This window comes from Lycium barbarum, chromosome 6 (genome assembly GCF_019175385.1).
Source record: "Lycium barbarum isolate Lr01 chromosome 6, ASM1917538v2, whole genome shotgun sequence".
In the NCBI taxonomy this organism is placed as follows: Eukaryota; Viridiplantae; Streptophyta; class Magnoliopsida; order Solanales; family Solanaceae; genus Lycium; species Lycium barbarum.
In genome coordinates, this window is record NC_083342.1 from 106,574,400 (window position 1) to 106,595,147 (window position 20,748).

Sequence of the window (20,748 nt, forward strand, 5' to 3'; positions counted from 1 at the left end):
TTTGTTCAAAATTAGTATCAACAAACACGACAACAACCACATCAATATACCTAGTTGAATGTTTAAATTAGTATGGGATCGGTTAATTAAATTTCATAGATATTTAAGCTTTACATTGGCTATGGTGTGGGTATGAAATATGGAAACAGTCTTTTGGTCCTCTGTTTCGTTTAGCTGTTATATGAGTTCATCAGCTGCTTACAGATGAGTTTCACCTTCTCTACTTTAATGTGTCTGAATGAGATTGTGAATATTTGAGCCTAAATACAGGCACTGCATTTTGTTTATACCCTTAGTTGAGTTTATGTACCAGTTTGAACTGCTAGGACCATTTTAGTTTTGTTGTGGTTGCAAAACATGACCTTAGGAATTCGACATTAGTAAGTTAACTAGTAAATGTTTTGTCAGGTTGTTTTAACGTACAAAGAGGATCTTGTGTTTGCTCCTGTTTATTCCTATACCCATGTTGTTTGTTTACCAAACTGCTATTCTCCTTGATCTGCTGGTCTAAGCCCAGCCATGAAAATGTTGTGTTGGGCTACTAAAGTGAAGTATGCCTAGCTAAGTTTTCAGGATATCATCAGACTTGCTCGACATGTTGTTTGCTTCTGTTTCAAATGTCGTTGTATGAGGTCCTTGTCCCATCTGTGTCAGAGGTGCCTGTATGTCCCATGTTGTGTCGGTCTCTTTGTTTATCTTTCGCTTAAAGCCTGAACCTTTTGTCGTTAAACCTGCGAAACTGCCATGTGGTCTAGAATGAGTCTCATAGTGCATGTCCTTACTCGTCTCCTCCCCTGAAATATCATATTCCTCTTACGAAAGGTAGCTTGCATTGCTTTGAGAGATAAGAGTACAGTATGATAATTGAATTTGAGGTTTACTTGTTTGTATTGTTCTTTTAGTGCTTTATGTCTAATTATAGAATGATATACTCAGATATACCTGAAGTATACAGTCTTGTGGTGCCCTTCGGTATAATGGGACTTGTATATTTAAGGTATACCGAGGTATACTATTTCTAGGAATGTTGATTCAAATTCTTTGTATGACCTTACATGTTTCGATTTAGGTAAGATTTGTCATTGCACAAGATTGATGAAATTTGGGAAGTTGGTGATTGTTTAACTAAGTTTGAGTCTTGTGTTTTTCGCTTGTCTGTTTGAAGTGTATATTTTATTTTATTTTTCTCTCTTGTCTGTTGAAGTTTGGGGAAGTTCTTTAAGACATTAAGGCATAACCAAACGACGGACAGGCCTTTATTAATTTGGAAAGAAGCAGAGATCGATAAGATATTGCCCTGGTCATTACATGTATTTGATCATGCTCAGTCTGTGCCATTGCTGTCCACTTTTCTTAAGATTATTGGTTGTTAAACATTTGAGAGTCGGGTAATGAAATGAAAATCCAGTAGAGGATCACGGACGTTTAGTGTACTCTTTTAAAATACTTCAAAACGTGAGCTGAAATTTGTGTGATTACGTATACATGGTGTTTATTCAAATATACATAGTATGTACACAAGACGTTGATTCGCTTGTTTTGAATTTTACATTATATATGGCCTTATGTATTGATTATACACTAATCCTTTTCTTCTGTTTTGTGCATGACTATCGCGCACGAGTCCAAAGGACTCGTCTCCCTCCGCATTTGGTGTTGGGTTAAAGCCCAACGAGATAATCTTCTCGAGTCATCCCTCATTCAATCCATCCGCAGCAAATAAGAATTCTGGGCCGAGGCCCATATAGCAAAAACAGAACTGCAGTCCATTTGAGGCTGTGTTAAAAGTTTCTGGGCCAAAGCCCAGAGGCAGAAAAGGATTGCAACAGTGGCCCAAATGGGCCAGATCCATTTAACAGCAGCCCTTCTTAAAAAATGGGCTGAGCCCATTTTAAATTATCTCCTCCTTTATTTATTTTGTGCATTTAATTTATATTATGCAACTAACTCTTTGTTTGTTTTTATTTTATTAGTTTATATAAATCCTAATTAATTAGTAGGTTTAGTTTTAATAATGGGTAGTTAGTTCAGGGAAGACTAACAACTAATTCCATAAGCTTTATTCTCTCCTTTCCATGTTTTATTTTATTTGGAATAGTTGATTTGCAAATAGCATGATTATATATTTCGAGTTAAGAGAATCATATTTTATTCTTACTATCCTAGAAATTTCAAAACATTACAAATATGTAAATATAATTTCAATTATATTTTATAAATGGTTCCTCAAGTTTAAATCAATCACGCATATTTTAGCTAAACGTAGTTAATAAGAAATAATAAAAAGGAAAAAGAAAACTCACTTCCTCTTGAATCATATTCATAAGTCTAGATTTTTCTACATTGCTATATTCATATAACATAATTTATTCAAAGTTCAAAATTGCTAAATCTCTTCTCAAAAGCTATTATTTACGGGCAAATCATTATATTTCCTACAAGTTTTATCTTAAATAGCATTTACTATATTTCATATAAGGTCTTAGCAACATTTTAAGCTCTATTTAAATAGCATTTAAAATTCTCTTTTATTCAAACTATCTTTTATAAGTTTTATTTCTAAACAACACTTTATCTAAAGCCTTAGTAATATTTACAAGTTTTATTTAAAATGGCATTCAAAGTCCTCTTTTATACAAATTCTCACCTTCATTAGTTAACCTAAGTTTGGCCGGATAACCGTAGTTAGCGGATTCTAAAGGATGCCTAACCCCTTCCCTTTAGGATAATATTGAGCCCTTACCTAGAATCACATTAGTTAAGCAGACTATTAACAGGGGTTTAGTTTTAACTTTACCTTAGTTAAAATTTGGGTGTCCTAATTCACCGTTAAATTAATTAGGTGGCGACTCCTTAAATAAAACCAATAGGAATCTCCAATATGTTGTACTCCTAAATTAACCCTGGTTAAAATGGGGTATAACATTTGCTACGGCAAAACTAAGAACCGGACCTTCTGCATTAGGTTCCGATGTAAGGACAAAACGATCAGAATGAATCGTGTCCATTTAGTATTTGCTACGGAAAAGGCAGGAGGGAAAAGTTCATTCTCATGTATACAAACACTTGTAATGCAAAAATTATTAAAAGTTTGGATAACGATATCTCGGATGTCTTCCTGTTAAAGCTCTTTACCCCGATGATTACCGCCACGATTCGGCACTAAATCATTCATATACCCGATACCGGGCATTACGGTCGAAATTCGACAAAGGCAGCAAGGTCATAGTGATCCGATCCAAAATCATTAATCCCACGAACGGGGACTTTTTCATCAAAATTCAGCTAAGGCTTAGATTCAGGTAGCCGAAAAATAATGGCCCTAAAAATGCCCGTCATGATTCAGAGACATCCGAATTCACAAAACATAAGATAAGTCCCATGGGAAAAAGCTCCATAAAATTCCCGGACAAAACGTACCGGACGAAGAGAAAAGCCGACATTCAGGCACAGTCAGAAATAATGACCCCTTAAAAGGGACCGGCAATTCGGGCGGAAGTCATAACAAACATTCAAGCAAAGAATCAAGGAAAATACATGTTCTGTTTATACAATGGATTTTACATCGAAAACTCCTACAAAGGCAAAAAATAAAAAAGCGAAGTACAGGCCCTAGTCTATCCGGTATGGCTGCATCCGGAGTGTTCGGACACTGTCCGCTCAGAGTCATCGGAGTCATCCCCGAGGGCACCCTTAGCCTCTTCCTCGACTCTTTTAGCCTCGAGAAATAGGGTCGGAAGATCAGTAAAGCCGTGCTCGGCTTGCTCGAGGGTGATCCTCCGAGACTTCCATTTCTCATATTCAGCAGCAATAGTAGCATGAGCCTCGGCGGCCTCCATGCTCTTCAAAGCCTCTTCCAAATCGGCCTCGGCCTGGGCTAACTTTGCCGCCAGAACATCCCGAGCCTCTCCGAGGACATTTTGCATTTGGGTGGCCGACTCGAGCTCGGCCTTAAGAGTGTCATTAGCATCAGCTGTCTCTTCGAGTTCAGCCCTTAGATCAGCGCATATTTGGGCCCTCTTCTCCGGTTTCTCCTCAAACACCCTCATATGCTTTTTATACCGAGCACTTTCAGATTCGAGCAGTCGATACCTCTCGGCCATGCTCGTAGCATCGAACTTGACAGAGTCCGGCTCCTCCCGGAGTTGAGTGACGGTGGTTTCGAGCTCACCGAGCCTTGAGGATAAATCAGTGCTGTCTCGGCTAAGGCCGATCTTGTCCACTTCGAGACGCCGGTTATATTCAACCATCTCGGCCAGCTCACCCTTCAATTGACGATTCTCGGCCTTTGTTGCATCGAGCTCGGGTCGGAGGTTGGAAAGAATAACTGTTTGGTTCAGCTCGTCCTCCTTCACCCGCAGAAGGTGCTGATATTTCTCCGTCTCTCGGCTTTGAGCGCCCAACTGGCCCTTGAGATCGTCCACCTCTAACTGGGCACGAACGAAAGCCTCGTTGACGAGCACCACACTCTGCAAATGAAGCAAGTTAAAAGCTTGAACAAATGAGACTAAAATTCTCAATGAAATTATGCAAAGATGGCTGACAGGTTTACCCGATTGCCCGCGTGCATACCCTCGTTAATGAGGCACTGCCAAGGGACCCCGTTCATCTTTCGCTTGTCCGAGTCCGAGACCAGGGGCCTTAGGTAGCTTGCCACACCCACCGGTCGAGAAAGAAAGCTGCAATCCTCGGGAACGGTGATCATAGCCGACCTCGTCCTTCTCGGTTCCACACTTGGGGCTGGAAAGGTGCGCACCAGGCAGTCTCTGGCACCGGACTCGGTGGTTCTACTAGCCGCCCTCGTGGCTCGAGGGATCGGAAGATGTCCGAAACCTGCAGCTTCACCGGTTACAGGAGGAGTGTTCGAGAACAAATCTTCGAATTCATCCGACCTTGGGGGCTGAATTGGGGAATCCGGATGGACTTCAGCAGCTTCGGCAAAAGCAGGGATCTCCGAAGTTGTGGCAGTCTCATGGTCCGGTAGCGGACCAACATCCCTGGGGACTTCCGTCTCGGGGACCGGCTCAGTCCTTTGATCGGCCTCAGCAGGAGCCCTCTCGGATCTCCTCATCCTTTGCAAAGGGGTTTCTTCGGGCGAGGCATCACCTGAAATATTGATGAATTCAACCGACCTTATAGGAAGCGGGCAATGAATTTCTTCCAAACCTGTGTATAACGCCGGAGCTGAAGGCGCTTCCCCGGTGGATGGAGGAGGTGAAACGGTGACAGCCTCCTCCGGGATCGAAGCCACGGAGGGGACAGCACCGACTCTCCGAATAATAATATCGGGCTCTATTTCGTCCCGTAAGGTCCGAGTAACGCTCCTCGCCCTTTTCTTCGACTTCTGCCCTTTGTCGGAGGGCCTTTTTCTCTTGGCAGCGGCAGCAAGGATACGAGAGGCACCCGCCGAGTCTAACTCGAGTGCTGACGTTGCTGGTTCTGCTGCTGACTTCGGCTTTGGATCCACTGAGCCCTTAGGTAAGCCTGAAAATCGAAGGGGTTACAAAAAGGAAGAAGATGCAATAGGTACGAATAGAAGCGAGGTATTACCGTGGTTCTGGGCGATCCATCGGCCACGGGACAGATGACCCCTCCTCCGATCGTCGTGAACATGTTGGCTGAGGAGAGCAGTAACCCATTCGTTGAGATTCCGGACGATCGGAGGAATCCAACCCACGGCTAATGGGAATAAGAAGACTAAGTGATGAGAAAGTGGAACTGAAGTTCGGCAAAGCGTACAAAAGCAATTATTAAAAGAATTTAGACTTACGCTTGTTGTTCCACCTTTCCGGAAAAGGCATGTAGTCGTCCGGGACAATGTCCGAGATCCGCACCCGGACATATCGTTCCAACCAGCCCCTGTCTCTATCTTCGTCCATTTTTGAGAAAAATGGATTTCGGCTACGCTTAGCGAGTTTTATTACGCCACCCCGGAACAACCTCGGGGAATATAAGCATATCAAGTGGGCCAACGTGAGCTCCTTCCCAGCATTGTTGGCCAACAGTCGGAGGCAAGCCACGACCCTCCAAATGATCGAGCCAATTTGTGCCAAGGTTACGTTATAGGTCCGGCACATGTCTAAGATGACCGGATCAACCGGGGAGTCGAGATTGAGAGTGAAAGGGTAAGTATAAACGTATAAGAAACCTTCCCGATGGTCGGTAACTGATTCGCTTGGCCCGGGGGAAAAAACTTGAACTGAACGGGTGTCCCACCCGCAATCAGCCTGGACTAAGTCGAGTATTCCCTCGGTAATTGATGAGGGATATCGTCTCACATCAAGCCCTCTATCGGATACCGGAGAAGGCTTTTCAACCTCGAAATCTTTGTTGAAGTTCGGTTTAGCCGGTATAATGTCCGAGGAAGTGGGCTCGAAGGTGGTTTTTGCCTTAGGTGGAGAAGTTGGGTCGGTTCCTTGAGATGAAACCGAGGGAATATCATGGGAAGTGGATTCAGTGTTAGCAGACATTTGGAGGTTACGAAGAAAGATTAGGCAAGATTCGAAAGAGAAGATAAAAAGTGAAGGTGACAGTAGAAGAATTCAAAAATGGCAAAGAACGAAAGGAGGAAGCAGCAACACGCAAGAACGACAAGTAGAGAAATTGGCAGTGTCGTTTCTTTTTCACGTAGTGCAAACAGCAGATCAACAAGAAATGTGAGTTTTCAGATGATTATGAGTAAAGAGATGAAATGGGTAAGAGGCAAAACACTTGAAATAGAGAGGTGAAGAGGTGAAGATGTAAAAATGTTGAAGTGAAGAGGTAAGGGACGTTTTATAGGCATGGGATCGGGCGGTTACAAGAGCCCAGCCAACCGGGGAAGGCCGCGTGTCCCATAATTATTTGAGAACCGACTCTCCCAAATATCTGATTTTCGGTCCAAATTCATTGTGTTCATCTCTTAAATTTATTCAATCAAGTGATACTCATATTAGTAGACATATAAATCTATAGCAAACTCTGATTATCAGTTGCTTCTCCATAGCATATTTATATATTTCCCTTTTCTGTCAAATAGATTTAAGGCACAACCACATATCCTATACCTCACTCAAAAATTTAATTGATTATCCAAATTCGGGGTAAACACATTCCTTTTTTTTTCTTGTTAATTTTCTTTATTAGATAGGTTATAAACCATAATTGAGAAGATACACTAAGATGGCCTCTCAGAAATATGTCCAGGAGAGGTACTTACGGAACAATAAAAGAATTTAGCATATTGAGCAAAATAGAATTCTTGATAAATTACACCAGAAAAGAATCTTGATACAATAAGCCAAACTGATGGAGATCTCAAGGATCTTACTTAAATCTCCAATGATAAATATTTCGAATTATTAAAACAACAGAACACACAGCATGCAAAGCCAGTTATTTTGGGGAACATACGTGTATTGGCAAAGGAAATGGAAATACTCCAAGGGAGGATGAAAAGCAGGTTAATAAGTCATTCAGATGGTGGAAAGTGATTGAAGAGAATGGATTTGAATATTAGTAGTAGGTTGGTAGGGGAGATGCTGACGGGGGTGGAGGTGAAGTGTTATAACCCAAAATGTAATGAAGGGTTATTAAGTAATTTGATCAAAAAAAAATGTAAAGGTTTTAAAAGAAAGGTGGGCCCATCCCAAAAAGGAATATAAAAAAAAAAGGATTAAGTAAGATGGGAAGCCATCAGACGTGAAATTTCATGAAGCAAGTAGAAGACCAGAACACATGAAAAAAAAGAATAAATAAACACAAAAGAGAAAAAGAAAAGAAAGGGGAGAAAAAGAGAGGAAAAGAGAAGAGAAAAATAGGAATTTTTCAACCAAATCATCAAGGTAATGACTCTAATCTTTTATTTAAGTTTATTACATAATTATGGGTGAATCTTTATGGTGAAAAAACATGGGGATATTTTGAGGAATTGAGAAAGTTTAGCTCTAGGGTTATTCAATCAAAATCATTGATTTGAAGGGGAAAATAGTATCGGATTTTAGACTTCTATATATCGTTGGAATCCTCTCGTTAAAGCCTTTCTAAAAACATATGTCTTGTCGGGTTTTGAACACGTTGACCAAAGGGCGTTTTCGTCCTTTAAAATTTGACTTTACTGTTTAAGCCTCTAAAAATATAGAAGTGGTTTACCCTAAGGGTTTTGACCATTCTAAATCCGTTTTTGTGTAGTTTGAGGCAATACGGAAACTCGAGAATGCAGTTTTGATTTATTGGGAAGTGTGCTTGAATTGTGAATTTGAGGTAAGTGAGACTTTAAGCTTTGGGTACTTGCTTTTCAAAACCCGTTTCAAAAATATCTTTTGTCTACCTAGTCCATGTGTTGGGACGAGCATGTGCTTGGCAGAATCGGTGGTCCTTCAGGCCAGGCGCATATACTTTATTTTCAAATAATCCAAAACTCTCTTTATAAATTATTTTGTGATGTGATATAGCTGTGAGCCATGATATTGGGGCATTGTGTATGCTTCTTGATGATATTGGGGCATTGTGTATGCTTCCCTTAGCATTGTGTATGCTTCCTGACATATTTGGCATATTGTGTATATTGTCGTGGATTCATAGTGTTGACTAATTCTTTAACTACCACTTATGACGGTTCGTAGTGTAAATTGTGTTGAGATATATAATATATTTGATAAACAGTGGTTTGGACCTTGGTTGCTATTATATAATGATATATTCATGTGCATAATATTTTTGTGCTTGTTATGAGTTTGTATTTTCTAACACTTGTTCCAAAGGTATTCGAAGTGGCGGGTCGAGGATCTTACTGGGTTATATTTATGTATAACTCACTCCTTACCTACATGTCCATGCAGATACTGTCGTTGAGAACGAGACTGGTAATTGAAGACTTCGTGAGTGGATTCTGTTGCTGAGGTGAGCCACCGCATTGTTCGTGGAGGCAGCTATTTCAGCTTTATCTAGTTTATTTCTAGTTATTTCTTTTATTTTGGGTTTACATGCCCGACACTCAAACTCATGTAACTCTGTTAGATGCTCCATGGTCTTAGCGTGGGATGTGGGCTAGAGATTCTTTTTATCTTAGCGTTGATTGGTTTTCATAAATCGATTATGGATTTGGTTGGCGACTATTTCGCATTTTTATCATTAATAATGTTGTTGGACCTGCACTTATTTTCTTTTAGTGCTTTTGTAAATGATTAAGAGTATGATATATGGGTCGCCTGGCAGGTGGTGTTTGCTGGGTGCCAATCACGTCTAGCGGGTATTTTGGGACGTGACAAAGTTGGTATCAAAGCCAGGTTTTAAGTCCGGGGTCATGGAGCAGTGTTTAGTAGAGTCTTGTTCATCGGTATGTAGGCGCCCATACTTATGAACTTGAGACTATTGAACATCTAGGATGTTGTCCCTTCTTTCACTCATTATTCATGCGTTAAGCCGAACCGAGTTTAAACTTGGAATGTCCCTTTCGCAGACGGCTAGGACACGAATATCCTCCTCGGCTAGATTAGACAGTTGATTTGGAGCTTTTCAATAATATATATGCAGTTGAGAGTGACATTTAATACACGAAATATTGTATGCAGCGGTTGTAGTTGAGATTGAACATGTTGTAAATTTTTTGATAGCTCTATTTACATAGAAACCTCTAGCAAAAAAAAATATATAAATGTAAGAAGTTCAGGGGTTAGAGAAATGTTTTAATGTGAAGAATTCATGTGAATGGAAAAGCATCCAAAAGATATGGTTTTGTGTAAGAGTGACTTATTGAAATTCGAGGTTGTGTATAACTCTCTATAATGAATCTAATCAGTAAAGGAAAGAAGTGTAGCATGAATGTAAGAAGTGTAATAGGTTACACATGTCTAAGTTATTGGGCTTTGTGGTGACAGACATTTTGAGGATAATGCTTATATGGTTCTAAGCTTAGTGCCTCTTAGAAGCGATTCACTATTATTAGTAATGTTGTGACGGTGATGTCATCAATGTGACTGTGGCATGGAAATACATAACGTGAGCGTTTTGAGTATGAGCATGATGGTGGCGCTAAGAGATTACAACATATTTGTGGAGTAGGTCTGCGGGTGAATTCTAGGTTGTGAGCGAGAATAGACTTAAGTATAAGAAATTATGAATGAGCATGGTAAGAGGTTGAGTATGAAACTCAGCATATATGGACTCGATTTGTTGTTGAAGGGAAAGATGTGGAATATTAAGACTATCGCGCACCAAAAAAGGGGGATCAGAAAGAATTTTGAATAAATGAAAAATGGCACGACTTGCCATAGAGAAAATAACGAGTTCACACAATTTTGTTAGCATATGTTGTGTTCGATAAAGCACAAGCTTGAGGAAGATGATCAGCATATTAATGAGATGATTAGATGAAGATAAAGAGAGAACTTGAGTACTTGAATGTTCCATTTGTGGTTTCGACTTAAGTGGAAGAGTCTATGACTATTGACCGGTCTATTGAACAAGTGTAAACATAGATCAATGTCATGATATACCTACAGACCATTATAACTTGACACAGTTTATCTTGACATTATCTTGGGCTTGAATGGGATGATTTTGTGTCGCCTTATGTTTGCTTGCCATGAAAGGATGTCAGATTTTCTATTTTGGTTGAACCTAGCACTGGAAATTTAGTATTCACTTAGTATGTGTACAGGCAATCTACCTTGTCAGTAAAAGTTTTAGATACAATAATTGAAGGGTATATGTCATATCTTACTATATATGGGGGCACCAAAGTTGAGTAACTGACTATTGAGCTAATCTTAGTGGTTAATGGTTTTTCGAATGTAACTTCAGAGAACTTACCAAGTGTACCACTTGATAGGGGGGATAGACTTGGATACCGATATACAACTAGAAACTTAGTCTATTTTTATTTGATATTATAAAATAGCTTTGTGGAGTCAAAGAAACTAAAATATCAAGTTACAAAACTATCGTGACTAAGAAATAAATATACAAAGTAAAACGCCTTGAGGTGCTTAATTTCTATTTGGTGAGAAGCACGGTGAATCTATGCAAATGTTTATTGATGATAGACAAAGGCTTAGGGCGCTAGGAAGGCAAGTATTTTTTTTATCTTCTTTTCCAAAATTACACGATTTGTGCCTTCAGCGTGTTACCTGTTATTCTAAGACAGACTTGTGATCGAGACACCATGAGTAGAAGGAGAAAGGGTTGGTTAATCTGAAGACATGTACCAAGACTTATAATGGTTAGTATGAATTTTACGTGATAACTTTTTGATAGCCTAGGGCATTAGTAATTTCCATGCATTAGTGATTAGAATATTCAAAACGTCCCTTAGACTTTTGCTAATATGTTTATTAATGACATATGGAAATACTCTTATTGCAGAAAGAAGAATATCTAGCGATAGAGATGATCTTATGACCGTTGAGATAATGCTGATTAAATACCGGAGGCCATAAGTGTGAGTTTTGATTTTTATACCATGCTGCATTAAGCCTTGTGTTGACCAGTAAAAGGGTGATAAATTGATGGTATTATGCACACTAACGCACTAGCATGTGTGACATTAGAATTGTGATAGTTTAAGTAAGCGAAGTTGATCAATACGAGAGTCCTGGCATTACTGGGGGTTATGACAGTTTTTAGAGGAGAGCCTATGTGATAGTGAGCAAAAAGGGAACATTATAGCTAAAGAATTGAATATGTGTACACCTGTTGTGGTTGAATTAAGGAGATTTGTGGTTGAATTAAGGAGATTTGTACTTGAAGAGATGTAACGTTTATGATATTCAATACTTTCGAGATTCACAAATATGTATTGGGAACAGCGAAAGAGAGCTAACGTTGGCAAATAGTGATATGAAATATTTCAAACGTTGTTCTTCAGTGTTTGAACTATTCATATGATTAAACCTGAGTGTTCGAGAATCAACATAAAAAAAACAACTCCAGGCAAGTAAAGGCTCTTTTCATACTAGAGAAGTCCATAACATAGAATTATGGCAGGTAGTTATGTACTTCTAGAGGCTTCTCTTACCATTAGCAATATCATGAAGACTTAGTAGAAAGATTAGTTAAGAATGAGGCGTCTTTGCCTGTACATGTTTGACAATATTTTGTTGTTGCGGTTAAGAGGTTGTTATAGTTATGAAGGTATGTGATTTATCTAGTGATTACGTTCAAAATAATGTTTATGACTTGATGAAGATTATACATAGTGGGACAGTGCATATGAACAGAATAAGATCCTTAAGCGAATTCTGGGGATCAATGATGGGAATTCAAGCTTGCAAGCTAAGGTTGAGTGAGTTGTCTGCGGTTAAAGTGTTTCAGAGGTATTATGTGTATAGAGTTGACATGAGATCGTTGTGGATATATTTATGGGGAGTTTGTATAGCTGTTCGGTAGTTCGATTATGATTCAAGAGACTTGTTATGGTACCAGAGGTACATATTACATTATGCGAATACGTTCCGAGAATACATTTATGATCCGACCAATGTTATTGAGACTGAGATAAGGTAGGTAAATGAGAATCGCGCTTTTGAGTAAATCATTATTGCATATTTGAATATATGACTTTGTTAGCTAAGGACAAAGAAGCGTTCTACGGTCAAGATATTACAGTAGCAGTATCTGCTATGAAAGGCTACTTGAGAGAACAAGCGAGACATGCATAGTAAGAAGTGTTCATCTTCTGACACTTCGAAAAAAGAAAAAAAACTGGCCACATTCGGGGACGAACGTTATTTTAAGTGGGAGAGAATGTTATAACCCAAAATGTAATAAGGGGTTATTAAGTAATTTGACCTAAAAAAATGTAAAAGTTTTAAAAGAAAGGTGGGCCCAGCCCAAAAAGGAATATAAAAAAAAAGATTAAGTAAGATGGGAAGCCATCAGACGTGAAATTTCATGAAGCAAGTAGAAGACCAGAACACATGAAAAAGAAGAAGAAATAAACACAAAAGAGAAAGAGAAAAAGAAAAGAAGGGGAGAAAAAAAGAGGAAAAGAGGAGAAAAATAGGAATTTTTCAACCAAATCATCAAGGCAATGACTCTAATCTTTTATTTAAGTTTATTACATAATTATGGGTGAATCTTTATGGTGAAAACATGGGGATATTTTGAGGAATTGAGAAAGTTTAGCTCTAGGGTTATTCAATCAAAATCATTGATTTGAAAGGGCAAATAGTATCGAATTTTAGACTTCTATATCATTGGAATCCTCTCGTTAAAGCCTTCCCGAAAACATATGTCTTGTCGGGTTTTGAACACGTTGACCAAAGGGTGTTTTCGTCCTTTAAAATTTGACTTTAACCGTTTAAGCCTCTAAAAATATAGAAGTGATTTACCCTAAGGGTTTTGACCATTCTAAATCCGTTTTTGTGTAGTTTGAGGCAATACGGAGACTCGAGAACGCGATTTTTATTTATTGGGAAGTGTGCTTGAATTGTGAATTTGAGGTAAGTGAGACTTTAAGCTTTGGGCACTTGCTTTTCAAAACTCATTTTAAAAATATCTTTTGTCTGTCTGGTCCATGTGTTGGGACGAGCTTGTGCTTGGCAAAATCGGTGGTCCTTCAGGCCAGCCGCATATACTTTATTTTCAAATAATCCAAAACTCTTTTTATAAATTGTTTTGTGATGTGATATAGCTGTGAGCCATGATATTGGGGCATTGTGTATGCTTCCCTTAGCATTGTGTATGCTTCTTGATTATATTGGGGCATGGTGTATGCTTCCCTTAGCATTGTGTATGCTTCTTGATGATATTGGGGCATTGTGTATGCTTCCCTTAGCATTGTGTATGCTTCCTGACATATTTGGCACAATGTGTATGTTGTCGTGGATTCATAGTGTTGACTAATTCTTTAACTGCCACTTATGACGGTTCGTAGTGTAAATTGTGTTGAGATATATAATATATTTGGTAAACAGTGGTTTGGACCTTGGTTGCTATTATATAATGATATATTCATGTGCATAATACTTTTATGCTTGTTGTGTGTTAGTATTTTCTAACACTTGTTCCAGGGGTATTCGAAGTGGCGGGTCGAGAATCTTACTGGGTTATATTTATGTATAACTCACTCCTTACCTGCATGTCCATGCAGATACTGTCATTGAGAACGAGACTGGTAATTGAAGACTTCGTGAGTGGATTCTGTTGCTGAGGTGAGCCACCGCATTGTTCGTGGAGGCAGCTATTTCAGCTTTATCTAGTTTATTTCTAGTTATTTCTTTTATTTTGGGTTTACATGCCCGACACTCAAACTCATGTAACTCTGTTAGATGCTCCATGGTCTTAGCGTGGGATGTGGGCTAGAGATTCTTTTTATCTTAGCGTTGATTGGTTTTCATAAATCGATTATGGATTTGGTTGGCGACTATTTCGCATTTTTATCATTAATAATGTTGTTGGACCTGCACTTATTTTCTTTTAGTGCTTTTGTAAATGATTAAGAGTATGATATATGGTTCGCCTGGCAGGTGGTGTTTGCTGGGTGCCAATCACGTCTAGCGGGTATTTTGGGACGTGGCATGAAGCATGGGTAGCAGATTGCTCGTACTTCTCAGGTGGTGGCGGTGAGGCATAGGTGGGTGTTTGCTTGACGTACGGTGGTGGAGGAGGTGAGTAGTATGATGGTGATTGTTCATAGGTCTTTGGAGGAGGTGGAAGAGATTTATAGAAAGGTGTAGATTCTTGGTAGTATGGTGGAGGTGGAGACTTGTAATAAGCTGGTGATTGCTCGTAGTGCTTTGGTGGAAGTGGTGGAGATGTATAAGATGATGGTGATTGTTCATAGTATTTTGGTGGGGGTGGAGGTGACTTGTAGTACTTAGATGATTGCTCATAGTATTTTGGTGGAGGAGGAGGTGACTTGTAATAGGAAGGTGATTTCTCATAATAAGTTGGTGGTGGTGGAGACTTGTAGTAAACTGGTGACTTATAATATTTTGTTGGTGGAGGCGATTTGTAATATTTAGATGGAGCGGGTGATTTGTAATATTTTGTTGGGGATGGTGATTTGTAGTAATGTGTTGATGGAGTAGACGACTTGTAGTACTTTGCTGGGGATGGGGACTTGTAGTACTTTGCGGGAGATGGGAACTTGTTATACTTTGTCGGTGATGGGGACTTGTAGTACTTTGCTGGTGATGGGGACTTGTAGTACTTTGCTGGCGATGGGAATTGTAGTAGTTCTTTGAAGGAGTTGGGGACTTGTAATAATGGTTTGAAGGAGCAGGTGACTTGTAATAATGCTTTGAAGGAGTAGGCGGCTTGTAATACTTTGTTGCGACCTGTGACTTATAGTTGTGCTTTGAAGGAGATGGAGACTTGTAGTAATGCTTTGAAGGAACAGGTGACTTGTCATACTCCATCACAATGGACGACTTATAGTAGTGCTATGAAGGAGCAGGCGACTTGTAATATTTTACTGGTGATGGCGACTTGTAATAGGCATGCTTTGAAGAAGCTGGTGATTTGTAATAGTAGTGTGATGGAGAAGGTTTCTTGTAATAAGGAGTAGATACATGATACTTGGATGGAGATGGTGATTTGTAGTACTTCTTAGAGTTGTGAGAAGGTGAGGGAGAAGTATACGAATAAGAGTAATCAGCAACAACAGTGCTGGCTAATAAGCAAATTGCCAAAGCAGCTGTTAAAAAGGGCCATTGGCCCAACTTCCCTAAGCTTTTCATTTTAATTTGGAAACGCTATACTTAGAGAAGGAAAAGATAGATCTAAGACTTGTTAGAGAAGGAAAAGATAGAACTAAGACTTGTGTTGCATAGTTGAATAGAGAGCTCTAGTTTTTATACAGGAATGTGACATCCCACTGGAGATTAAATGTAATAGCTAGTTGGCCACTAAGCTGAGAGCAAAGTCCAAATAAAGACCTGATCAGTACTAAGTGAGAGGCATTATCTGGTGACAAATAGTAATAATTCAAAAAAAAATACTAAAAATAGAAACAAAGAGGATACCACAAAGTAGATAAAGAAATGGGGGCATTTTCTGTAAGTTGACTTATGACCTAGAGTTCGACATTGCCCCTATCTCCAAAGAAAAGCAAAAGACGAACAAAAATGCAACGGCTATCAGCAATGGGAGTTGGGCTCCTATACAAACAAAGCCTATCTAAGGTCATGTGAAAGCCACCAGAAAACACAGAAATTTTGTAAATTTTTACAAAATGTTAATGTAATAAATGTTCTATTTGTTAAAAATTGAGAAATGCTATGCATATTGTCAATTTGGTTCAGTTTCAGATCATTTTTTTCTAAATTAGTACCAAAGAAACTTAGTTAAATAATATGTCACTTTGAATACAAGAGATCTTAGGAAATTAAACAAAAGGACGAACAAAACTTCCAACCTAAATAGATACTGACTTATTTTACTGTGAATTGGTAAGGTTTGAGTGACTTCGATTGAAGAATTTATTTGGGTAACCAACAAGCTTGATCTTTTTTGCTTCTGACTAGTATAAAATTTTCACATTTCTTGATCAGATGTGTTTAAAATTAACAAATGAGGCTGTAACTCTCCTCTCTCACTCAACTAGTTATAAACCAGATAGAAGAAGTAGAACATAGTGCAATGCCAAACATCTAGCTGAAAAATCACATTCATCAGACAAACTTATGGTACATGAAGTAGACAGTGTTCTTTTCAGAAGTTCTTCAATGGTGCTCCCTATGATCATCCTCCAATTCCCTGATTGCTGAAATTTCCAAAAATTGGATTTTCTCATTACATAATACAAGCTGGGGTAAAAATATACAACAGAAAAATGAATGTGCAAATCATATGGTTTCGTTCTGTACTTCTCTACATGATTACAGATTCATGCTTTATAGCATTAGCCCATGCAACATACTAGAATGATCTGTAGTATTCTTCTAGTCATGTTTGCTACTTTGGTCTGGACTTGCCAATAAGACCATAGTTGACAATAAGATTTTCACCAATAGTCATTGCAGGAACAGAGTCCATCTTTAATATGGTGAAAACGATTAGAATCTCTAATGATTATCTCTCTTCCCTCCGCTACTGATATAAACTTCATAGCGTTATGGCAATCTCCACATACTCTAAGATTTTTGAATATTCTGATGGGCTTTTGTTTGGATGTGCTAATAAGACCGAAGGCCACAGCAATTTTCTCACTGTGCTGGAAAAGATATTGCTCCTTTTGCTCATCCTCCACCTCGTGAAGCACTAAGTCAGTGTTAGGAACATAGCCAATCTCCTTTATTTTAAGTGCTACTGTATCTAACTTTTCATATATCTCCTTTGCTTTGGGATGCTTTGTGTCGCCTACATAAAACTTGTGAACACTATTTTCAGCTTCTATCCAACTACATCCAGCTTCCTTCACCAATCTCCTCTCTTTCATGTCTTTTCTGATCTTTGCTACGTCCTCCCATTGACCCCTCGAAGCATACAAGTTAGATAATAAGACGTGTGCTGCTGGATCGTTTGGCTCCTGTTCAAGAATCATTTCTGCAGCGTACTTCCCCAGTTGTAAATTACCATGTACCCTGCAGGCCCCGAGCAAGGTGCGCCAAACAAGAGCATCAACATTCAAGGGCAGTGATTTGATAAACTGAACAGCCTTTTCAAGAGAGCCTGATCGGCCTAACAAATCAACCATGCATGCATAATGTTCCATTCTAGGAGTTATCCCGTGATCTTTGGACATTGAGTCAAAATACTTCCATCCGTCGTCAACTAAACCAACATGGCTACAAGCTGATAAAACAGCAATGTAGGTGACTTCGTTTGGTTTTATACCAGCCCCAAGCATTTGATTGAACAACTCTACAGCTCTGTGGGCAAATCCATGTTTTGCAAAACCTGTTATAATTGAGGTCCAAGATATTACATTTCTATCTTCCATTCCTTCAAAAACTTGAAAAGCAGCCTCTATATTACCGCATCTGGAATACATAGATATCAAAGCATTCGAGACAGATTGGTTGGACTGGATCCCTGCTTTCAAGACCCGAGCATGAATCTGCTCTCCCTTTCCAACTGCACCCACACTTGCAGCTCCACTCAACAAACTAGCAAACGTAAAAGCATCAATCCCAACTTCAGAGTCTATCTGGCTGAAAAGTTCAAAAGCTTCTGCAGAATCCAAATTCGTTGAATATCCATCAACCATTATGTTGTAAGAAACCAAATTCTTCTCAAACAGAAGTTCAAAAGCTTTCCGGGCTTCTTCCATCCTACCAGACCTGCCATACATGCTAATTACAGCATTGACTACACAGTTCACAGATGCAAGACCTAATTTCACTGCATGATTATAAATCTGTTCACCTATAGCAGGATTCGAAAGATTTCCGCATGCCTTTAAAAGACCAGAAAATGTAAAATGGTTTGGTTTAACTGGACCATCTATCATCCTACAATACAACTTAACAGCTTCCATATCATAGCCTCCCCTTTGCACGTATCCTGTTATAATAGCAGTCCAAGACATGACATTATGATCACCCATCCGATCAAAAACCTTTCTTGAATCATCCATAGATCCGTCCATCGTACTTTTTGCATACATATCCACCAAACTACACCCAACACAAACATCTGAAGACAACCTAGACTTAATCACCCAACCATGCAACTGCCTCCCAAGCAAAGACAACCCCGGCTCAGCACAAGCCGATAAAACACCACTAAACGTAAACCTATCAGGAACAAATCCTTCAGAAACCATTTCCAAAAACAATCCAACAGCACCCCTTCCACCACCAAGCTGCGAAAACCTAGTAATCATCAAAGTCCACGTAACAAGATTTCTCTCAGGCATTCTATCAAACACCTTCTTAGCTGACCTCAAATCACTAAACCCTTTCGCAAACAAATCAATCAATGCACACCCAACACAAATATCACTCTCAAAATACCCAGTTTTAATCACAAACCCATAAATCACCAACCCAATCCACCCCAATTCTCCACTACAACACGCTTGAATCACCGCAGAAAAACAAAACTGATTCGGGTATTCTCCAAACTCAACCATTTCAAAGAAAGTAAACACAGCTTCTAACTCCATACCACAATGTGCAAAACAAGAAATCATTGCACTCCAAGAAACCAAATCCCTTTTCTCACCCATACCCTCAAATATCTTTTTAGCAGTTTCCCAACTACCCATTTTAGCATACAAACTTATCAACGAGTTAAGAACAATGGTGTCCGGTTCGAGTGGCGATTCGTTGATTTTAGAGTGTAGAAGTTTCCCAAATTGGAAATTTCGAGTTCTGATGCAAGATTTGAGGAGAACAGTATAGGAAGTGAGGTCAGGGGTAAGACCCATTTGGGAAATGTGATCAAGGGTTGAGATTGCTTGCTTAAGATTTCCAACATTGGCTTGTCGAATTAAACGATCCTTTAGAGCTTCGAAATCGGGATTTCTTCTAAGGGATGTGAGTTTGGCGGGAGAGGGAAGAGAGAGTGTTATCATTATCTATAACGGCTTTCTTCCTTCTATCCTTCCCATATTATCGCTTATTTATTTACTCCCTCCATCTAAATTTGTTGATTTCCTTTTACCAAAAAGAATCATATTTTTCTCTATTTAGTAGTAATATTTATTTTTAATGAAGTGATTTGTAACACATAAATTTCTATGGTTTGTTTTAAGGAAAAATTTCACTTATAAATAATTTATGGGTCAAAATTACATATTCATAGCCCATATTTTAAATTACAAACTTACAGCCCAACACTTCATGGCCCAACTTGAATATTCACCTTTATACAACAGTATACAACTTTATACACCTACCGTAGACAATGTATACACCTTGTATAAAAGTGTATAATAATGTATAAGACTAGTATACAATATTATACAACAATATATAACTTTATACATCTATTGTAGACAATGTATAAATCTTGTATAAAAGTGTATAATAATGTATAGGACTAGTAAAAAACTGAAGAGGACAAAATGGCTATGGCTGGTAATTAAAAAAAGATGGGCTAAAACAGGTAAATATTTTTCCATAATTGACATACAGTGTAAAATTCCCTTGTTTTAGATCACAAGTTTCAAAAATTTCTTGAAATGTTATTTGCTTTTTCAATTGAGATGGAACGATTCATGATCGAGAATATCAAGATATATTATCTCCTACTTCGTGTGATAAATCCAACCAAAATCAGTATATCATCAATTCAAAGGGGAGAAATAAGTTTGAAAATAATGCTGATTTAGGCGAATTTAACTCTTCCACAATTAATGAAAAGGGGATATTGATTATAGAACTTATTCGGTTGTCTGTAAAAAAAAAAAAAAAAAAAACGGGACAATTTATTATGTATCAAATTATAGGTATTTCATTGATTCATATTCCTTTAACTTAATTTCGTGTCTAGTTAAACACCCTCATATAAAATGCGACGAAGGGAGTAGCTAATTTTTTTTGGAAAAAACAAAGATGATTTCTTCTTCTCTTTCCTTCTTTAACGAAAGTGCTAAGAGCTTTTTTATTTATAACAAGCAGCTCTACATCAGGGTAAGAACTTATCCGGATAAAAAAATTGCACCAAATTAATAAATGCATGACGTATACATTTCACTTTCATCACTTAATCATGATTAATTGAGATACGGGCACAAAATTTAAGAAATAAAAAAAGATTTTTGAATCTTGCAGTCCTAACACTTTAATTGGGACGGATGAAGTATTACTTATTTGATCATTTCACCATGACAAACTGTGTACAACAGACAATGCGGTGAGTATTTACTTCTACCAG

The 20,748-nt window shown here is 38.5% G+C and overlaps 1 protein-coding gene and 1 pseudogene across 1 annotated transcript; both read right to left on the reverse strand.

Annotated features, from left to right (window-relative positions):
• Positions 1-561: 561 nt before the first annotated feature.
• Positions 562-15,662, reverse strand: LOC132644338 (extensin-like; annotated as a pseudogene).
• Positions 15,663-16,573: 911 nt separating this feature from the next.
• Positions 16,574-19,474, reverse strand: LOC132645264 (pentatricopeptide repeat-containing protein At3g49170, chloroplastic). The gene has a single exon (XM_060362162.1). The coding sequence runs from the start codon at positions 19,442-19,444 to the stop codon at positions 16,928-16,930; it is 2,517 nt and encodes an 838-aa protein (XP_060218145.1). The 5' UTR covers positions 19,445-19,474; the 3' UTR covers positions 16,574-16,927.
• Positions 19,475-20,748: the final 1,274 nt, after the last annotated feature.

Excerpts from the sequence above, each read along its gene's own strand:
- LOC132645264 (XM_060362162.1), bottom strand. The coding sequence starts at position 19,444 with ATGATAACACTCTCTCTTCCCTCTCCCGCCAAACTCACATCCCTTAGA.